This window comes from Tasmannia lanceolata, unplaced genomic scaffold (genome assembly GCF_043159265.1).
Source record: "Tasmannia lanceolata isolate RefF3 unplaced genomic scaffold, GAP_Taslan_0.1 ptg000006l, whole genome shotgun sequence".
In the NCBI taxonomy this organism is placed as follows: Eukaryota; Viridiplantae; Streptophyta; class Magnoliopsida; order Canellales; family Winteraceae; genus Tasmannia; species Tasmannia lanceolata.
The window spans coordinates 25165376-25179510 of NW_027518683.1; the positions used below are offsets into that span (position 1 = coordinate 25165376).

Here is a 14135-nt window from a genome sequence, read left to right on the forward strand (position 1 = left end):
TCCGCCCAAGTTACTGGTCCCGCCTAAAAGAAATTGCTGGATAAATTCACCAACGTTTTATGATCGTCACTAAAAAAGAAAACTAGTGATGTTTTATTTATAAAACATCGGTAATAAAAGTTGTTTTAAGTTACTAATTACGTTGAGATGCTCTGACTTTTTTGCGCGTCGCTATAAATATAAATAACCAACATTTTCTGTTGAACATTGGTGGACTGTTTATGAAACGGTCGTTTGACGACTGAGAACATAGGCCCTCGCCGACTGAGAGCCACACCGTAGGGGGCCCCACACCATCCGAAGCAGTGAAGTGAGGGTCCACAGACCGAACAGAACGACTCAACCGCTGCTAAGGGTTCATACAAACAACGCCAGCACGCGTCCCACCCTTCATGAGATAGATGGTCCAACCTTTGAACTAGGGAACACAGTTCTCTTAGTCCAATGGTAAGGACCAATGACAGAAAGGTCAGCCTTTACCTAACCAACTACCTAATACTATGCAGGCTCATCAAACAACGCTTTTTAGCTTTCTTCAGGATTTGGCCCGAACTGTTCGGCAGATTCCCACGCGTTACGCACCCGATCACCACTTTGTTCTCAATTGTTCACACCTTCTGGGCGAGACAAGCTACCTTTAGCTAGGAGCCTCACCTTTTGATCATGTCGTGACGCTTTGGTTAGGCCGACTACTCTATGACTACTATAGGCTACTTCGACTTCTAGCTTCGATAGTGGCCCTTCCGCTTTGGTGTAGTTGTAGTTTGTATTGGTACTGAATGAACATATCAAACAAAGGCGAGCAGTATAAGCCCTTCTCTGGCTTGGGAAAAGCAGCGAACTCCTTGGAAAAGGCTGTCAGATGTGAAGCAACTTTTTGAATTTGGAAAGCTTTCGATGAAGGCAAGGTGGATGGGTACTGACTACAGAAAGCTCAGGTTTTGATTGAGCAAGCAGTCAAGCTGAAGCTTCGAAACCGGGGAGCGGTGGAGAAACTGGAATTCTAGGGAATTCATCGGGTGAGAATGATTCATTCCATGCTTTGAGACGCAAGCAAAGAGAGGTCCCGCCCGAGAAATGTGGCGGGGGAAAGGAGGTGGGCAAGTGAGTCCTTTTCGCTTTTGGTTTTTCTTTATTTAAGACAATTCGCCCTCTCATTTAGTCGTTAAGTTCAGTCCCTCTCTCCAGAGGTACCTCACTTCACTGCTCCGGACGGACGCACGCTCGCATGCACGGAAGTAAGAGGTTCATTACAAGCTAAGCTACCTGAACCACTTTCCTAAAGTGTGTGTTTTATTCATCGAATAGTGCCCTACCTTACCAAGCAGTGGAGGAGCATCGCTCGACGAACCGAGAGCCGTCCATCTAGTCCCTTGCGGGCTCTCGTTCAGTCAGGTGTTCTTCGCTATAGATGGCACCAAGAACAAGAAAGAGGCTCTCTGCTCCTCTACAGCTGTACGTTAGCGCTAGCTGCGCTTAGCAGCACCCCCTAAAGTCACACAGAGAACTTCTGAAATAGCAAAAAGGGCAAGCGCTGTGAAAGCAGGGGCAAGCCAAAGTCGATTGATCCTGTGCTTGGCTAGTGCACACAGCCATTTTCCAGCCATTGCTTGCTGGACTACAAACCCGCGACCTCGAGGCTGACCCGAGGGGCTTCTGGATCTCCACACGATGGAGAGCTCTGCCAAGGCTCTCTCAAAGGTAGCATCCTCACAGCATGAGTCATGGCGATATATGAGATACCTCTTGATTTAGGGACAGAGCCCTGAGTCAAGACGTACCTGAAAATGAGGAAGAGTAGCCATCCAGGGAACTCAGCCCTGGAACCCATAAGATACTCTGTTGCAACGGATAACCAAAGATACAAAGGTCCGTGCCCGATTACGAGTTGAGAAGGTGTTAGGCACCTCAACTCGCCCGAGCGCACTTGGTCTCTTAAGCCATTTTTATTAACTTTGAAGAGTTTTGGGCGAAAATCATGTGAAATGGGAACACGTATCCCTGTAGACACCCCATTTTGACTAAGCCCTAAACCTTCCCGGTTCGTGCCAAATCCATCCGAATCTCAGCATTAGGGTCCTAAACTTCACTCTAAGCTTGATTAAGGCTTTATTTTAATCTCTGCAAAATTTCATCGAGATCGGAGTTCGTTTGCTTGGCAAACGGGCTGAAATGGTGTGTGCAGTGCAAAGAGAGGGTGGCCCACACTGTTTCTTTGATTTCCCCCAAAATCCATGTATTTCAAGGAAAATCCAAGTCAAATCAAGACCTCAAATACCCATGTATACATATTTGGAAGCCTTGGGACCTCAGAAAAACCCTCGCAAAATTTCAGAAAGTTTCGCCGAAAAAATTCGAAAAAGACAAGTGGAGTTTGTGCAGTTATCAAAAGTGTAGGGGGTACATTATCCAGCCTAGGTCGCGCATTTGTGCGCTTATCAAATTTAGTGCTATTATCAAATTCCCGAATTTCTATAAATAGCACTTTAAGCTCTCATTTTTTTTGGGAGACCAAAAAGAGAAGAGAGGGAGAAAGAGAGAGAAATTGGATCTCGCAGAAACCCATACCCTTGTCTCCGATCGTCTTCCTCAGCCTTCTCCGTCAATCTCCGGCCGTGATTCCGACTAAAAGCTCCGGCAGAACAAAGAGATCCGAGATCTAAGAGAGAGAAAGTCTGAAAAAACCTAGAGAGAGAGATTAGATCTTGCTATTTCTTCGTCTTCTCCGATCATCTCCGATCAAATTCTGGCGAGCCTCCGGTCAACTCATACTTTTGTTTGTACGAGAACAACCTCAGGTCGAGTTTTCTTTCTTCCTTTACCATTTTTTTTTCTACTGTTATCTAAAACTCCAGTTTCATCTTCTCATCCTCTCCGATCGATTTTGATTTTTTCCGACAAGATCACAAACTCCGGCCGGTCATCTTCACCACTATATTTTTGTTTTCTCCCGAAATTCCTTCAATCAGTTCCCAAACCCTAGATCCAGCCTTAGAAACCTCAGAAATCCCCAAATCTCAAACCCTTTTCTTCCGATCATCTTCTCCGATCCTCCTCCTTCACCTCCACCGGCTCCGATCCTCCTCCGGCGGATTTCTTCTTCTCCGATCCCTCCGACAATCCTTCCGGTCATTCCTCCACTGCTCCGGTCATTTCTCCATCTTCTCCAACTAGATTCCGTGCTATCCTCATCTCCAATTCTCAGATCTCTGGAAAGTAATCTTCTTCTCCGGCCAAATCTGCGTGATCTGGTTAATTTTCCGGTCGATCTGTTATCTCCGACAAAGCTTTTAACACCTTATTGCTATAGTTTTTTTTTTTTTTTGGAGCGATCTTCTTTTCAACTGAGAAAAGGAAATCTGTAGAAGAAGGAGTGATTTGAATAGGAAAACATTAGATCTACAAAGAAGGAGCTTATGGCTGTTAATTTTGTAAAGAATTTCTTAAACGAGCGGAGAAATTCGAAAGAATAGAGAATTAGAGCTTGAGAAGAAAAGAGTGAAAGCTCAAAGAGATCGATTTGGGCTGAGAATAAGGAGAGATTGTGAGCTTGTGATCCGGAGAAGGTATTTTTCCGTATACTTATTTACCTTCTGTTATTACGATTTATTTTTATGATTCATTATCTGTTGTTGGGAATGTGTTTGTATCCTTGTGGTTATTTCTCTGTGTGAGCTCTTCATATAAATTCTAAGCATATGATGTTGATACTTGAATGAAATGCAAATTTTTTTTTTATTTTAGCTATGTCTCGTGGTTGAATTAAACAGGAAGTGAAGTTCTGTCCCCAATCCTAATTCTGTGTTGATTTTGATACTTGAGGTGAACATTCTAATAAATAATGATAGAATCGAGCTTATAATTTCGCCTCTACTGTCATTTCTTTGGAATCTTTAGGTAAATATCTGCAATTGTTCACAGTTAATTTCTATCTTTTGGTTAATTTGGCTTCATGTGAATAAAGTCTGAGTTGGTGCCTAGTTTGTAGAAAAATTGGTTCGCTGAGTGATTGATCATACTGAAATCAAATGGATAATGATAAGGTGATGCGAACATGAAATTTTGATCTAAGATACTGTCAATAATTCTTCCTTGGTTTGAGACTCCATGCTTGGATATTTGAAAGACTGAATCAATTTTATTAGATTTCTATGATAAGAATTTCTGTTTTCAGATCGAATTTATCTCTGTTTAGAAGATCCAAAATATCAATACCTTTGCTATCATTATATCGCCCAGTTTATATTACAGATAGAAACTCATTTTATTATATTCACACCTTGTCCCTAATTTATAATGAGTTGTGAACCTAGTTCTTCCAAGAATATGTACATATGTCATTTGATGGATCCCAAGTATGTACTCTGCTTATTCATTTTCATAGAATGCCTTATTTACTTGTGACTGTATTTTGTTTTCCTGTTGAGTTGAAACATTTCCATTGGAAATTTTGTGTGATTCATCTTTGGTCCTTTTGCTTTGACCCACTATTTCTAAAAAAAAAAAGTCGAAAGTTCTGTTTCATGACTTGGGAAAAATACATCTCATTAGGTTACCAAAATTGATTTAGTAATACTCTATTGGTTATAATGGTTTAATTTGTTCCATAAGTTAAACAGATATCGTTGTGTGAATTGAGAATTGAATATGTGGGGATGTGTTGGACAGTTGAAATTATGTTTTCATGTCTGTTGGGTTAAAGGGAACCATAGCCTTGTTAAGGATTTTGGTGTTTCATGCAATTTTGGTTTACTCTAGTCATATCACAAGGCATTAATACAGAAATATATTATCTGTAAGATGTTGTGATTTGTTTAACTATGATTTGATTGCACTAGGGGTATTATTGATAATCATAGTTATCCTTTGGCAAATTTTGAGCACATATTGGGAACATAGTTATATTGCTTTGATTATTCATTTTATTTTTTCTATACAAATAGTTGGATGCTAAGTATTAATTTTGCTTTGGTTAAATAATTTGTGATGCATTTGAATCCCCTTTGATGTAAATATCATTTAATGTGTTTATATAATCTGTTGGAAATTTAATATTTCTCTTTCATCTTATAGTTTTGAGTTAGATTCTGAAGATAAATGGATTATTCAGGTGTGATTATCTCAAAGCTTCTTATACTCATTCCTATTTATTTAAATAAATTGTTAATAGGAAGAAGGAGATTAGATGACTACTCTATTCGATATTATCGACATGAGTACTGTCTGATCTCAAGGCGGGCTTAGAAATATTATCATGTGTATTTGATATCAGATGATTACTTTGGCATCATCTGATTTCATTGGAGTCCCCGTATTGGGGTTTGTGGATGGTTTTGAAGTGTTTGATGTTGTTTTTACTTTATTAGGCTATCCAGCGGCTGGTCTGGACTAATTAATGTTATTTATCATTTTATGATTGCTATTAGATTGTATATTTTTCTTTGCTTGGCAATTGATTTATTTTTAGAATAAAATTTGCGATTATCTGATAGCCTTTTCTTCTCTTTTTGATAGACTAACACAGTCTTATAGATTTCTGTTAAGATTCTTTAGATATTAGAATCCCTCTCGTTGCAAGGGCGATGAAGGCGCTAGCCTAAGCCCATCCTTAGGGGACTCGCTTAGTCCAAGTAGCACTCCTCTCATTTATTTAAAGACTTGTCCAAGTCTTTATGGTGTGTATCCCCTAGAAATTAGAAATCCATTCATTGCAAGGGCAATGAAAGAGTTCTCTAGAACCCTCTCAGGGAGACAGGTTATGTCTCAGACAGAAAAAGTTGTATCCTTTAGAGACAAGCTTTGTCTCATTAGTGAGTCTATCCTTAGGAGACATGCCATGTCTCATCAGCACCTCTCTTGGAGCTCATCTTTTGTTTAGGAGTCTCACCCAATCTCTTTTTTTCTTTCTAAACCTCATTTTTGTGCGTCTTTTGGTTTTGGGAGAACACCTTGCTCGGCTTGGCATCATACCCCTTACCCTATGGGTATTGGGTTGCACATTTGTTGCACCTTAGGGCTAGGTAGCTGTCCGGCCCGGTTGGATGTTTTACCTTTGCCAAATATGCACAAGGTCTTTCCTTATTACTTGTTGAGCTTTATCTTAGTTTGATCAGTCCACTAGCATAGGAATCCGTCCTTAGTCTAGAGAGTCAGTCCTCTTGTTCAGGAATCAAATTCTATCATCATAGGGGTTAGGATTTTATCCAACCTCTCATCGTATCATGTTTTTCTATCCACTCTTGCAAGGTATAGGATGCTGTCCAACCCTTGCAGAGCTGTGTTTCTGTTCTTTTCCCCCGCAAAGCATAGGATGCTGTCCAACCTTTGCGGGATATCAGGAGTCTGTCCTCCCCTTATGATGATAGGATTTGTCTCCCTTGAGTCAAAAACACTTAAAAACAACAAAAACATCTGAAAAACCAAAAATCTCAAAAATCTTGAGTCATTAGGAGTAGTTAGGAAATCTGTTCCGAACTACGTTGGCTTGATCCCTTTCAACAGGGTATGTAGTGCAGCTTGGGATCCACATCCCAAGTCCAGCCAAACCTTTAAAAATAAGCATTTTAAATCTTTCAAAATTACAAAAATCTTTCAAAATATTATTTTTTCGAAAGGATCTTCCTCTAGAGTTAGGAGATTATCCTAGTTAGAGAGTTTTTGAGTCGGGAGTTGTTCCCTCGTTTCGTTGTTTGTTTGTTGTGTGTTTTATTTGTTTGTGTTAGAGTTAGGAGTGAGTCCTAGCTAGGAGTTTTACGCCTCCGTCCGGTCAGTTGGCGATCCACATCGCCAATTGATGACTAGGTCTAAGATGCGATAGATTCTACTGTTTTCTTTAGGATATACAGCCTAGCTACACATAGATTATAGGAACCACCTGCATTAGCTTAGGGCTAACCTGCATTTAATTAGGGCATATAAGGTGTCCTAAAATCTACAATCCATTGGAATTTAAATAATCTCACAAGAAGCTTTAAGAACTAGTCTGGTCTTTTAGATCGAGTCTAGGATAGAGGTCTCTATGTCTTAGGCATCATAGCTTAGAATAGGTGCGAAGAACTACGTTGCCTTGATTCTCGTGGAGGCGGGGATACGTAGGCTTCTTTGGATGAACATCAGATCATCTAAAGACTCGGGCCTAGGTATAGATTAGAGTCTTAGGGTTGTTTGGTATCGAGTCATTTTCTATGTTTTGCAGTGTTTTCTTACTTTATTGCGCAGACCTTATACCTTTTTTTTTTGGTGTGTCATGCATGTGTTTGTTCATCAGAACTTAGACACCCATTAGGCATGTCACTTATAACCTAGCTATGCTTAGGTGACACATGTTTCTTTTATTTTATCTTATGTGTCTTTGATTTCCTCTCCGAAACATGCATGATTAGATAGACGTCTTCTCGGAGATATTCATTCTCATTTCATATGACTTTCGCCCAAAACTCTTCAAAATTAATAAATAAATGGCATAAGAGACCAGGTGTTTGCACTTGGGCGGATGAGGTGCTCTTTAGACCTTCCGAATTCGTAACCAGGCACGAACCCTATTTTATATCTCTGGTTATCCGTTGCAACAGAGCATAGTATGGGATCCAGGGCCCATTTGCCTTTTTCCTTGGATGGCGACTCTTCTTTGTTTAAGGTACGCCTCGAATCTGGGCTAGTCCCTGAATCGAGAGGTATCTCACCTTATATCGCCACTCATACTGTGAGAGGCACATTTCTTTCGAGAGTTCCTTGGCAGAGCTCTTCATTCACGTGGATGATCCTGAGACTGACTCGCGTGGGGGCACGTCCCTCACCGCCGCCTCTCTCAGATCGGGGTCCACAGGCTGGCGACTCTGCTGGGGAGTTCTTGGAACATTGCCTAACTCTGTTAAAATGCCATTTGTTATTAATTTTGAAGAATTTTGAGCTGAAATCATTATAAATGGGAATGTAATCGCTTAAAATCCAGGGGCACCAGATAGGTGTTTAAAACAAGGGATTCACACATTGCACAGCATACGTCATTTTTGTTCTTTATTTTCTTTTATTGATTTTCTTATTATTGGCTCCACGGGACAGATATAATGCGTGCCTCATGGGATATCACTATCCAGATGGTGCTGTTGTATCTATTACCAAGCTATGCGCCAGTGCTGCAGTCGTAAACACTCGGTGTACTTGTGTTTACAACAGCCGGTGAGCAATGAAGCATACTGTATATAACACTCGGTGTACTTGTGTTATATACTTAAAGTATGGATCATATGCATAGTACCTGATATTGAGTCCGGAGCTCTACTTTCATTTTACATATATTATGTACATGGATATATATGTTGATTTAGTAAAACCCAATTAGGATCTGCATGTGCTTATATATATATTGCATTCATATAAGGACGAACATGTGTTACTTACACATGTTGGAGCTTAGATTTAGGAGCCATGTCCTATCCATAGATTATTGCAGTTCACCTTATGTGGCTACAGACGCAGTCCTAATACACTCACATGTCTGTCTTGAGTCAAGCTTCTTGACTCTATGGGATCATATTTAGGGCTGGTGCCCCTGGTTAGGATATATATGTATGTATCTATATTTTGATTATCAGATTAGAGCCTACTCATTAGTGAGGCTTCCTTATCTAATCAAATTAGTCATATCAGTCCGTTCTTCGGATCTAGACCCGACCAGTGGCTTTCACTTGCCCTCTCATGGTCGTGGCCTATCTTTTGTTCTATTCATTGAGATTTTTTTGTCCATATATCTTTTGATTATAAGATCAGGACCTACTTTCTAGTAGAGATTCCTGAGCTTGAATCAATCAATCGTGTATATTCATTTTTCAGATCTAAACCTAGCTAGTGGCTTCTACCTGTCACACTCATAGCTATGGTTTATTCCTTGACCCAGTGATGATAAATATTACCTGTTTTCATCCTTCAAATGCAAACCTCATTTATCCATTCTTTTGTTGTATTACTCAAATTATTGTTCGTCCTGTCTTAGATATGGTCGATAGCTTGTCTGCTGTCTCTATGACCATAGTCTATCATTATTGATCTTCTTGATCGTACATTTTTGTCGTCCACCTTTCAGATTTAGATCCGGTCTATGATCTACTTTTGTCATTTTATGACCGTGGTCTCTTCCCTGAGTTTCTGATCATCTTTGATCATCAATGGAACATTGGATGTCGCCAACTATATCCTTCTTGTGATTATTGGTTAAGTCCATCTTTATTCTTTGTTTATTCCAATTTATTCTCCATTCCCTAATTATCCCATCCTATTCTTTGTGTTTAGGTTAAATCATGGCGAATAATTTGTTGAAAGGCTGGATAAGCGAGACAATTAGGGCTCTTCCGCTAGAATCTTCGGATAGGAGTATGGCTGATTGGTTCATCTGTGCCTTCGATCATTTGAGTGTTTCCGATATAAATTGGAAGTTTCTCCAAGCAGCCGCTAGATTCTGGGATCCTAATCTTCATGTTTTTCGATTTGGATCCTTCGAGCTTTGTCCTATATTAGAAGATTGGTGTGCTTTATTAGAGCTCCCAACAGATGGACTTTGGATACAATCTTCGAACATAGATTCCTCTCATTCCATTTTTTGCAAGCTATTCAAAAATCAAACTGTTGATGCACTTTCATGCTTAACGGATACGTGTGTGCAAGTTCAAAACCTCATCACCCTTTTTTCTGAAAACGTCGATCCTACTAACTCTCGTTTTCAGAGTTGTCGACGCAATGCTTTGATTTTTAGTGTCTTTGCGCGATATGTCATTCGGAAAAACCCTCGTGTTGCTCTGTTAACCTTGTTAACTGTGGTAGACCAAATTAACAAAGGGAGGAATCCCATTCCTACCATGTTAGCAGAGACCTTTTTGGGACTAGATCTTATTGCTTCCCAAAATATCAAAGACAATTTCTGTGGGTGTGTGAAGTTGTTGTATGTCTGGCTTGGTGAAAAATTTCAAATTCTTCAGCGACAAAAACAAAATCCGTATACCCTGAAGAATTTCCATACATGAAAACCAATAGCCAACCAACCTCAGTCCATTGATGAATGGCACAATTGGTTACAACATGTAGAGGAGAGCCAGTTTCGCTGGGTAAGTCATTCATGTTTTCATGTTTTTACTAGCACTTACCCACATTCATTTGTTTACCTCATGGGCATCGAGAAATCTTCTTTTTATGCACCCATTCGAATTCTCCATCAGATTACGGGAATTCCATGTCCTCCCGGAATCATAGTCCCTCCTCTTTGTGAAGATCTTACTCCTGATCTCGTCCGATCCATTGTGGCTGCTTGGGGAAACAAAAATATAGAAAGGAGGTTAGGTCTATCTCGTAAATTCCGACGTGGAGAAACATCGGAAGAGCCCGCAAGCCGAAGAGCTCGGATTGAGGAACCTTAAAGATCCATATCATGTTTTATTATTCCGATTTCTGTATTTCCCATTTATTGTCAAGTCTGTTTATCCAGCTGTGATCAGAGATTAATATTTTTCATCCGTTGTAATCACAATTTAGATCTTTTAATGAAAGTGTGTTTTGTTTCTTTTGTCATTGTTTGATCAAAATAGTTTATCTCGATTATCAAAATTTTAATCTAGTGATTATACTTCCATTTCAGGATTCTTGATTGAGCAGCCATTGCTCCTAAGAAAATCCTCGTTTCAAAACCAACCTGGTCCCGTCAGACATCTGATTCCAGGCTGAGCCGGCAATCCTTGTCACCTTTTTCTTTTACTTCTCCTTTATCGCCTTCCTTGAATTTTCAAGAAATACTTTCACCAGTCCAACCAACCCCTGAAATGATGGCAGAGAATGGGCAAAATAGTATGGACACCAATGAGATGATGAAAGCTATAATGTTGCAATTGAGTAACATTAATGAAGAAATAGCCCGATTAAAGAATGACAGAGAATCTACTTCCAAAAATCCTGCACCTCAGCAAACCCCAATCATGCCTCGCCCACCTCCTATGATGGCTCAGCCTCCTGTGTTGCCAGTCTTTGACAATTCTGATGACGAGCAGTATGAAGAAGAGAACTGTCTCCCCCATCTGGATAAAGGCAAGGGGATAGTCGATAGGTTGGATAAGATGGCCCAGGAGATGGAGAGCATGAAAATGCAGGGTCCAAAAAAATTAAACATGGCCGAGTATATGATAATACCGGGAGTTGTGCTACCTCCTAATTTCAAGATGCCGGATCATGATAAGTATGATGGGACAGGATGTCCCAAGAGTCATCTGAAAGCCCTTATTCCTCTCTTACAGCAGCACGGGCTTACTCCAGAGCAGATTGCTCTTCTTTTCCCTAGATCTCTTACTGGAACAGCAAAGAAATGGTTTTTGAGCTTGAAAACCGAAGAGATCAGAACTCTAGAGGATATTGCCAATAGATTTGTTGAGCAATTCTCCATGGAGGAGGGAATAGATGTGACAAAAAGAGATCTGAAGGCGCTGAAACAAGGGCACAATGAAACCTTCACTTCTTTCATTCGCCGATGGAGGCGAAAGGCAGCGCAGATGACTCACCGTTTGCCTGACTCAGAGCAGATTAAGATTGTTGTGAAAAACTTATCATCTCAATACTATCACCACATGGCAATCCAGTACTTCATTGATTTTGATTTTCTAATCAAAACCAGAACTCAAATCGAAGATGCTTTGTCCAAGGGGCTGAGATCAAGACCTTCGTCTGATGTGAGAGAAGGAAAAAGACCTATTGTGGCACCGAAAGAGGTGCACAGTGTTAACTATACCGGGCCTCCCAGTTATGCCAGACCACCAGGTTATGACCGACCACCATCAAGAACGGTGACCGAGGTTAGGAGGCCGATGGAAAAGAAGGTCTTTCGTCAGTTCGACCCTCTCCCTTACTCTTTATCAGTGGCTTTGAAGAAGTTACTGAGAGATAAAAAAATCACTTTGTTGGAACCTAGAGAGCTTCCTAACCCTTTGCCCAAGTATTGGAGGAAGGACCAGTACTGTGATTACCATCAGAATTCAGGGCATTTGACTGACAAATGCATGGCTTTAAGACACAAGATCCAAGACATGATAGAAGCAAAGGATCTTGCCGTTGAAGCACCGAACGTCACTCGAAACCCATTACCTACACATGCAATGCCTCCCCCGAACGTGTATGCCATTTTCACTGAAGAAATCCTCTTAGATCACTCCCGTATTTGTGCGGTTATTTCTGATAGACCGTATGTTCTGAGATGGGATGATGAAGATGAAGCGATCGAAAACAAGAAACCTTATATACTATCCCCTCTAGATGAAGGATTAACAGGATCCTCTGAGTGTTCTTGTTCTTATGTCCTCAAGAGTGAGGAGGAGGAAGAGATGAAAGAAAAGATCCCTTATGTTTTAAGATTGGAAGAAGAAGACTTGTTGCTTCTGGAAGATCAGTGTGACGAGCTCCGCCATGTCACACGAGGTGGTCGTGTCTTCAAACCTGCAGAACTCAGAGCAGAAAATCCTGCCGAAGTTGTAAGAGCTGCAGAGAATCTGAAACAGAAGCAGACTGTGGATGAAGAGGAAGAAAATTTGTTGAAACAACTGAAGAAGACACAAGCTAACGTGTCCATCTGGGGTTTACTAATGGCATCACCGAAACACAGACAGGTTGTGCTTCGAGAATTAAATGCCTCTCAAGTATCAGTTGAAATTACCCCCGATGAGTTGGTCAATCTCGTGGCAATGGCCAGGGTTTCTAGAACATTGTCATTTACTGATGAGGATCTGCCTCAAGAAGGAAGAGATCACACAAGACCTCTCCGTATCACCATACTGTGTAACAAGAAGAGAGTCCCCGAGGTATTAGTGGATAATGGGTCAGCTTTAAATGTATGTCCTTTAAGCACCGCCACTACCCTAGGATTCGGGCCAGCTGATTTTATCCCGTCGGAACAGGGGATATTGGCGTACGACGGAACTAGAAGAGATGTCATTGGGACACTCGCCACAGAAGTCGAAATAGGAGGTGAAACTTTCGAGATAGAGTTTCAGGTTCTTGACATCAAAACATCTTTCTTTCTCCTGCTTGGCCGGCCGTGGCTTCATAAAGTTGGAGTCGTTCCTTCCACACTTCACCAAAAATTGAAATTCGTCTGAAACAATCGGGTGATCACAGTGCGAGGCGACCCTGAACCGGAAATTGGTCAAATAACATCTGAATTGATCACTGAAAAATCAAGAGATGTTAGTTTAACCGGCTTTTCTTTAGAAGTCTCTACTATTTCCTTTGGGGAAGCAATGAGTGAAGAAATAATGTTTCTCTCAAGCACGAACACTCAAGTAGTAAAGATAATGAGAAAATATGGTTATGTCCCAGGAGCTGGCCTGGGAAGAAATCTACAGGGCCCAACCGAGTGGCCAGAGTTGAAAGCAGTAGATGGTTTGTTCGGGTTAGGATATCAGCCAACCCGAAAAGAGGTTCAAGAAATGAGAAAGTATATGTTGAAAAAGGCTGAATGCCGTCGTCGGGGTATAGAATTTCCGACAGGACCGTACAGCATGATTATGAACGGCCGATTCAGAAGAGAAGGGGCAGACTGTCCGTTCTATGGTTTTCCTGAGACCTGGTGCGATAAGACTGGGAAAAGGCTTCCAGGGTTAGAGATCTTCTTCACAGATGAGTTACCAGAAGACTTTTACAGTGAGCAGTTTACCTTGCCAGCGATAGCAGAAAAATCAGCTACAGATTGGGTGGAAAATATTGAGCCGCATCTCCTAGACTCCCTATATCAGGTCGAGGCCCCAATCATCGCTATGATTGGAGGAGATGTGCCTTTCGTGAGCCCCAAAAGCTGCATTACTCCAGCTACTGGACCCTTAGACAATTGGACCGCACAGGTTACACCCCAAGTAGTCCTCCAGTATAGTCCAGTCCTTTCAAAAGAGTCAGTCATTTCAAAAAACGTGTCAGTTTCTGAGTTCAACCCAAAGTCTGTCATTTCTAACTTTTCTTTTAATGCAGGTACCATAGGGGTTGGAGTGGTTCTCGAAGATGGTGAAGAGTCAGTCCCTGTCAAGTCTCAGTCAGAGGATGTTTTCGCTGATTCTTCATTTGTACATAGTCCTGTCTATGTTGATACTGATGTCGACATGTCATTTCATTTGAATTCT

General features: G+C 41.0%; 1 protein-coding gene across 1 annotated transcript; it reads left to right on the forward strand.

Annotated features, from left to right (window-relative positions):
• The first annotated feature begins 10808 nt into the window (after positions 1-10808).
• On the forward strand, positions 10809-13121 carry LOC143878864 (uncharacterized). Its single transcript, XM_077381078.1, has one exon. It carries the CDS (start codon positions 10809-10811, stop codon positions 13119-13121), a length of 2313 nt encoding a protein of 770 aa, XP_077237193.1.
• Positions 13122-14135: the final 1014 nt, after the last annotated feature.

Excerpts from the sequence above, each read along its gene's own strand:
- LOC143878864 (XM_077381078.1), top strand. The coding sequence starts at position 10,809 with ATGGCAGAGAATGGGCAAAATAGTATGGACACCAATGAGATGATGAAA.